The 8,579-nt window shown below is 43.2% G+C and overlaps 1 protein-coding gene across 1 annotated transcript; it reads right to left on the reverse strand.

Moving 5' to 3' along the window:
* Positions 1-579: 579 nt before the first annotated feature.
* Cldn25 (claudin 25) lies at positions 580-1,347 on the reverse strand. Its single transcript, XM_036191978.1, has one exon. It carries the CDS (start codon positions 1,304-1,306, stop codon positions 611-613), a length of 696 nt encoding a protein of 231 aa, XP_036047871.1. The 5' UTR covers positions 1,307-1,347; the 3' UTR covers positions 580-610.
* Between the last annotated feature and the right edge of the window lie 7,232 nt (positions 1,348-8,579).

An 8,579-nucleotide genomic window follows, 5' to 3' on the forward strand; every position in this document is an offset into this window, starting at 1 on the left:
TGGGCCGATGATTATTTTCCTTTGCCAACACATCATCAACATTTCTAGCTAAACATATGATATTTCTTATCTCTGGTGACTCCAACTTTATATAAAGTTATCTTCCTTAACAATAAAATAATCAAAGTGATTAAGTATATAATTAATACTATAAGGGTTTTTTTTTGTTTCTTTTTTTTTTTTTTCTTTCTAGCACAGTAACCTAGACTGGCTTTGAGCTTCGGGCAATTCTCTTGGCTCAGCTTCCTGAGCGTTAGCATTACAAGTGAGAGCCACCATGATCAACTTTTTTTTCCTAAAGTTTGAGACAGGATCTCACCATGCACCGAGGTTAGCCTTAATTCTCATTTCTTTCAGTTCCTGTGTGCTGAAATTACAAGCACATAGCACTACCCTCAGCTGATGTTTCTGTATAAATAAATTTCAAATGAGATAAACATGTTTGTAAGAAACTGTCCTGATTTTTATTTCTTAAGTGAAGCACCCAGATCACCAAGATAATCAGATCTTTGACAAATTAGATAGTGACCACTCTTTTCCAACAAATTGATGAAGGGTAAGGAAAAGAGCCTCCTGACATTAGTTTATTGTAGAGATTTCTGGGCAGACTCTAGTTCCATATGACCTGGTTCACCGGTCTTGGTGTGAGGTGCAAGGAACCATCAAATTCCTCTGGTGGAGCACTTGCTGGTGGAGCTGTGGCTGCAGCCGTCCAGGGAGAAGGTCCATCTTCATTTCCCAGGCAAGCAGAGATGAGGAGGAGAAGCCCTCCCAGAGCTAGGAAAAGCCCAGCAGCCCAGCCCAGGAACAAGGCATCTCCAAACTCCCACCGCGGCACAATCTCAGGGACACTGTCATCCCAGAAGTCTTGGAATGTTGCATAGGCCACCCAGGAGACTGGAAAGAGGGTGGTGGCTGAAGCTGATGCCTCCAAAGCCCCTCCCAGGAGGCACAGCCGTGTCTTCAAAACTCCTCTAGGCCTGTGAAACTGGAAGCATTCCAACCCCCAGCCAGAGAGCAGAAGTCCCACCAGTCCCAGCCCATGAGAAGCCACCATGAGGATACGGGCTACCTGCAGCTCCTGGGGCAGAGACAGAAAGGACTCGAAGGCTTTGCATACAGTGCCAGCTTCCTCCTGACTCACACACGCCTCCCAGAGTCCCGAGATCCAGGTTTCCATTTCATTCAGGTCCAGATTGAGAGCCTTCCACTGGGGAAGAACGGTGGTGACACATGAGGATACCCAGCCAATAAGAGAGAGGAGCAGACCTCCAAGCTGGACTCCTCCACGGAAACTCCAGACCATGGTTGTGCCCTCTGCAGAAGGGGATGTAAGCTCGGGGACTGGTAAGCTGGGATGACTTCCTGGGAGGCTGGAGTGGACGGTCTCAGGGTTCCAGAGGACTCCAGTGTCAGTTTTCAATGCAGCAGCTGAGACAGGTGTCAGGGATTTGTCAATGTTTGGGACTAGAGGCGTGGCCAAGATCAGAAGTGGGCAGTATTCTGAAGGAGGGTCCCATGAGAGAAGCCAATAGCCATAGAGTAAGCTGTCACTGTATTTGATAAATATATCCATAAAGTCAAAATCACTCCTGGCCTCTGTGATTACCAAAATGGTGTTCTGGAGAAACACCTTGACACTATCTTTCCCGAGGACAAGGTGACTTCATTTGTGTACTTTTAAATATATGGGGCAAGTGAGATGGCTCAGTGGGTAAAGGTGCTTGCTGCCAAATGTGACAACCCAAGTTCAAGCCCAAGGACTCACATTGTAAGAGGAGAGAAGTGACTACCACAAGTTGTCCTCTGACCTCTATGCATGTGCTCACACATAGGAATAAATATAACTAAAAATTTAAAATGTGTATAGACTTTGACCCAGAACTCACCAGAATTTATATATTTTTAAGGTGGCTATATAGAAAGATTTATTTTAGAACATCCATTGAAACTTATTAATAATTATACATTTTGGTTTCTATAAGACAGTCATTTTAAAGTGATGTTGAGGCTGGAGAGATGACTCAGCAGTTAAGAGAGCAGGCTGCTCTTCCAGGACATCTGGGTTCAATTCCTAGCACCCACATGGCAGTTGACAACTGTCTATAACTACAGTTCCAGGGGATCCCAACACTGTCTTCTGGCCTCCATAGGCACCAGGCACACATGCGGTACACAGACACATATATAGGCAAAACACCTGTGGTGGTTTGAATAAAAATGGTCCCCATAGGCCCATAGGGAGTGGCACTGTTAGGAGGTGTGGCCTTGTTGGAGGAAGTGTGTCACTGGGGGAGGACGTTGAGGTGTCAGAAGCTCAAGCCAGGCCCAGTGTCTCTCTCTTCCTGCTGCTGCTGATCCAGATGTAGAACTCTCAGCTCCCTCCCCAGCACCATGTCTGCCTGCATGCCTCCATGCTTCCCACTATGAAGATAATGGACTAAACCTCTGAACTATAAGCCAGCCCCAATTTTATGTTTCCCTTTGTCAGAGTTGCCATAGTCTTAGAGCCTTATTATACCACCGTACTGTTTCTTTTCTGCCTTCGTTTGGTGTAAGCAAGAGTTCTTCCTGCAGGTGTTCTTGTAAGTGGAAACACTGAAGGTATCCTGAGGACATTGTTTGCACCGATGATTAGTAAATAGCATCATGGCCCCAGTGTCCATTATAGCCATCTAATGAGCATTTGAGATTGCCAAAGTTAATCTTAGTTGTTTATATATTTTATATTTGGGGTCACTGGGAAGTTTTGGAAAGTAGAGTTTTCATATTCATCCTTTTTTTTTTTTTTTTTTACAGATTTATTTATTTATTATGTATACAGTGTTCTGCCTGCATGTACGCTTGCAAGCCAGAAGAGGGCACCAGATCTCATTATTGATGGTTGTGGTTGCTGGGAATTGAACTCAGGACCTCTGGAAGAAGAACCAGTTCTCTTAACCTCTGATCCTTCTCTCCAGCCCCCATCATATTCATCTTTTGCTTAATTTTCTTTTTCTGTGACATGGAGAGTGTCAGCTATTCCCACATTATGTTCGAAAGAAAACTTCAGATATTTGGCTTTAATACCGTAACTATGTAAAATTTATGTGTTTCCTGTGTAGTGTTGGAGGTATTGCATAGAGTGGCTAATTACAGCATGTAACTTGACAATATAAGTAAAAATGGTTGCTAGGATGGTAGACCAATATTTTCAATAAAAATATGACATACTTAAAAAAAGAGTTGCCATAGTTATAGTGTCTCTTCACAGCAATAGAAACCGTAACTAAGACAACACCCATACACAGAGCAAATTTAAGTGATATTGTCGGGGGTTAGGAACTTAGCTGAGTAGAATGCTTTTGGGTACAAGGCCTTTGGTTGCATAATGAGCACCACATAACAGGTGTGGTCGAACTTAGCATTCAGGAGGCAGAGACAAGGAGGAAGTTCAAGGGCAGTCTTCACTACATTAAACCCTGACTTTCAAAAAAAAAAAAATCTATAAGAAAAAAGATTTATTTTAGCCAGGTAGTGATGATACATGCTTTTAGTCCCAGCACTCAGGAGCAGAAGCAGGCAGATCTCTGGGAGATCCAGGATAGCCAGGGCTACACAGAGAAACCCTGTCTTGAAAAACCAGAAAAAAAAAAAAAAGATTTATCTGTGTATGTTTTGACTGCACGTATGTAGGTGCACACGAGGAGGCAATAAGAGGTCATTGAATCCCCTAGAACTGGAGACCTGGGTCTTGTGCAAGAACAAGTGTTCTTAACCATGGAGCCCTCCCTTCAGCCTGCAGAGGAAATTTTCATGACATAACATGGGGGTGAGAAACGTGCTGTTCCATTCTCACAGCAGACAAGAAGCAGGGTGGAGCCTGACGTCCTGAACTGAGAAAGGAGGGGACCAGGTCGTGCAGAGAGCATAGAGAAGGCGGTTTCATTGTCTCTCTTTTGTGGCTGGAGACATGGTTTAGCAGTTATGAACATGAACTGACTGCTCTTCCAGAGAACCTTGGTTTAATTCTCATCCACATGGCGATTCACAACTGTTTATTGTGACTCCAGTTGCAGGGGTTCTGCCACCCTCTTCTGTCCGCCTTGAGCAGCGGGCGTGCAGGTGGTGCACAGACATACTATCTTGCAAAACACCCATACATGTAAAATAATTTCAATTCTCCCATCTCTGTGTTTTAAATAAAATGTTAATCATTTATTATATTGATGTTAGGTTTGTGGGTAGTTTTTAATTTCCTCATTTGTGTCTTTACATATTTAATACATTTGTCATATGATACTTTGTGAACAAAACCCAGAAATATTAATTTTAGAATTAATATTCCTCAATCCATGTGAATGTCCCTGATGGTTTACCTGGACTCAGAACACTCCTGGGGGGAAGTGCTCCCTCTGCTGTGCTGTAGCTGCTAAGAAGGCAGCTGCAAATATATCTCCACCCTATCAGCTTCCAGTTCTGTCTCCTGCTGCTTCCAAGTCATGGGATCTGATGGGAAGGGAAATGGTTTGCACTTCCTGAGTGCGGCTAAATGCCAGGCTTTGGGGTGGGTGCTTTGCATTGAATTTTCATCCCGACACTGTTGTGCACGTTAGGGAACTTACCAGGGTCTCCTGGCTGGCTGGTGGATGACAGAAGGAGCACCTGAGCCAAGGGGCTTGGACTTGGACACTTCATGTTCCTGTCCCCAGCCATAGCAGTGGCACAGCATGTGGCTGAGAGCTTGTCTTTATGGCAGAACACAGAAGAAACCTGGGACTGATTACATTAAAGTCATAAGTGTCTGACCAATGTGGTCTCTTTTCACGTTTTTGTGTGTCTATGTGGGCATAGCATATGCATGTATGTGCATGTGTATGTGGAGGCTGGAAGTTGATTTCTGGGGTCATCTTCTATTGTTCTGCATCTTATTTATATTATTTATTTAATTATATTAAAATTTTATTTATTTATGAAGGGCACCATTATATCAGGCACATCCAATAGAGGGTGAGTATCTAAAATATAAAAAGAACTAAAAAAAAAAAAAAGGAAAAGAAAGAAAAAGAAAAAAAACCTGCACCAAGAAAACAAATTTTAAAATGGGATGCACAACTAAGCAGACAGTTCTCAAAAAATGAAATACAAATGGATGAGAAATACTTAAAATAAATGTTTGGCCAGGTGGTGGTGGTGGTGATGGTGGTGGTGGTGGTGGTGGTGGTGCACACTTTTAATCCCAGCACTCCACAGACAGAGGCAGGTGTATCTCTCTGAGTTCAAGGACAAGCTGTTCTACAGAGCAAGTTCCGGGACAGCCTGAGCTACACAGAGAAGCCCTGTTTCAAAAACCTAAAACAAACAAACAAAAGAAATGTTTAACATTTTTAGTCACTAGGGAAATGGAAACTAATCATTTCTTTCTTTCTTTCTTTCTTTCTTTCTTTCTTTCTTTCTTTCTTTCTCTCTCTCTCTCTCTCTCTCCCTCCCTCCCTCCCTCCCTCCCTCCCTCCCTCCCTCCTTCCTTCCTTCCTTCCTTTCTTTTTTCGTTTTTCAAGACAGGGTTTCTCTGTGTAGTTTTGGTGCCTGTCTTGGATCTCACTCTGTAGACCAGGCTGGCCTCGAACTCATAGAGATCCGCCTGGCTCTGCCTCCCAAGTGCTGGGATTAAAGGCATGTGCTACCGCCGCCTGAATTCATTTATTTTTTCAGACAGGATCTCACTATGTAGCCCTTGCCCTGCCTGAACTCATTACACAAACGAGGTTGGCCATGAACTATAGAGATTAGGCTTCTGTCTGCCTCTGAGCCTGGCCATTTAATTTGATGTGTATGGGTATAGTGCACATGGAGCAAGAAGTGGGTATCATGTCTCCTGGACTGGAGTTATGACAGTTGTGAGCTGCCATGTGGGTGCTGGGAATTGAATGTAGGTCCTCTGGAAGAGCAACCAGTGTTGCCAAGCCATGCCATCTCTCCTGCCCTGTATTTCCTGGCTCTTTGCATTTTTCAAGAAGTAATTAAGCATCGGGGCTCGTTACTTGTACAAGCCCCCTCCAAAAGCAGAACTTAATTTTGTAATTTTGTAATATTCTTTGAAGAATCTTCCCCACTATGCCCTTCCCATCCCTCATTTACTTTGAAAATAATAATTACTGTGTTTTCTTGTGATCATTTAATTTGCATTTTGGGGTCTCCAAACCTAGCAGAGACCTTGCCACATAGTATTCCTCAGTAAGTATTTAATACACGGTTTCAGAAGTTTCATCTGTAGGTTTTTTTTTTTTTTTTTTTTTTTTTTGTCACTGGGCATTTATTGTTAGCAACATTTAGAATTCTGAGAGGGCTACTACGGTGGCTGGTTTGGTTTTGTCGTGAGAAATGCTTTCCCAGGACAATATGGCCACCCTAGAGCACTTGCTTTCTCAGCCTGGGTTTCCTTCTCTTTCCTCATGGAGCATCAACTAGTATTAGCTGATTGTTCTACAGGCACATCGTTGCCATGGACCTTGGGGGTCAGCACCTACTTGACCTCAGGTCTCACATGATATCTTATAAAGAATGAAAGATGCTTTAATCAAAGCAGTACATGTTTATTAAGCAGAACACCAGAAAACAGAGACAAAGATATGAATAAACAGCCTAAGCCACTAAAGTCCACCCAAAGAATTCAGTGTATTGACACACACACACTTCTGTTTTTTGAGACAAGGTCTTACTTTGTAGCTCTGCTGGCTTGGAGCTCACTATGTAGACCAGGGTGGCCTCAAACTCATGAATATTCACCTGTCTTTGCCTCCTCAGTGATGAGTACTGGGAGTAAAGGTGTGTGGCACCATACATGGACTATACCTCTATTTTATTATTTTTTTTAAGAAAAAGAATCATATGATACATTGTGGATATCTTCTACTATGCAATAGATTTTAATATTGAAACAATTTTTATTATTTTTAATATTTCTTTTATTTTATGTGTTTGTGTCTCAGTGTATATATCTGCATTGTGTATGGGGCAGGAGCCCTCAGGGGTTCAGAAAAAGGCATCAAATTCCCTAGAACTGGGATTACAGGTGGTTGTGAGCCACCTGATGTAGGTCCTGAAGATGGGTCCTCTACAAGGCTAGTACTCTACTGAGCCATCTTTCCAGACCCTCAATAGTGAAACAATTTTTTTAAAAGCTCCTCGATATCTGGACATAGTGGAGCAAGTGTATAATCCCTGCATGCAGGAGGCTAAGGCAGGAGGATAGACATAAATTTGATGCCCTCCTGGGCTAGGGACCATATCTCAAATCAAAACCAATAAATCCCCAAAAACTTTAAACCTAAACAACAATAAAAAAGCTCCCCCCCGCCACAGGGTTTCTCTGTGTAGTTTTGGAACCTGTCCTGGGCTCTGTAGACCAGGCTGGCCTTGAACTCACAGAGACCTGCCTGCCTCTGCCTCCAGAGTGCTGGAATTAAAGGCGTGCACTACCACTGCTTGGCAAAAAAGCTTTTGTTGTAATTTATTTGTAATCTCTGATAGGAAGTTCTAAGAATCTTGTTTTAGGGGCTGGAGAGATGGCTTAGTCAATGGTTAAAAGCACTGGTTGCTCTTTTTTTTTTTTTTGGTTTTTCGAGACAGGGTTTCTCTGTGTAGCTTTGTGCCTTTCCTGGATCTTGCTCGGTAGACCAAGCTGGCCTTGAACTCACAGAGATCCGCCAGGCTCTGCCTTCCGAGTGCTGGGTAGTGGTGGCGCACACCTTTAATCCCAGCACTGGTTGCTCTTATGGAGGATCTGGGTTCAACTCCCACCATCCACATGGTGGCTCATAACCATCTATAAGTCCAGTTTCAGGGTATCTGTTTCCTCCTACTGACTTCCGTGGGCACAGTCAAACCATTCATACATATAAATCTTTTTGTTTGGTTGGTTGGTTTTGGTTTTTCGAGACAGGATTTGTGTGTGTGTGTGTGTGTGTGTGTGTGTGTGTGTGTGTGTAGCCCTGGCTGTCCTTGAACTTGCTCTGTAGTTCAGGGTGGCCTCAAACTCACAGAGATCCACATGCACCACTACGTAGGGCTTCAAACCCTAAGAAAAAAAGTTTTGTTTGTTTTTTTTTTTTTTTTACAAAGTAATGTTTTCAGTACACACAGGACCGTTACCCTAAGTATAAATGGTACCACATCCATGCATGAGTATACTTAGTATAAGGCAACATAAGCAATATATACATATTAGAAAGCGGGGAGGCTTTCTATATAATGAGATGATACCGCTCTCCTGCCCTCGCAACTTCAGAGGGCAAAATTCGCGTAGACTCGGTCAGCTGCTGCGCCCAATGAATGAATATTTAACAAAAAAAGATCGAGATGACTTCCTAAGTATCGGGGTAGATCATTTCACAGGCAAACGTTATGGAGTATAGGGAGGTTCATAAAGGATTTACTAGGTGAAATATTCTGCAGCTTCTAGTGCAAACAAAACAAAACAAACAAACAAAACAACAAAAAACGGGCGGGAAGAGACAGACGTTTGAAAACCAGTAGGGAACAGATCACGCCTGCGCAGTCTTGGGGCTCCCAGACGCGGCCGAAACTACGGACGCCAGGAG

Source organism: Onychomys torridus, chromosome 7 (assembly GCF_903995425.1).
Source record: "Onychomys torridus chromosome 7, mOncTor1.1, whole genome shotgun sequence".
Lineage (NCBI taxonomy): Eukaryota > Metazoa > Chordata > Mammalia > Rodentia > Cricetidae > Onychomys > Onychomys torridus.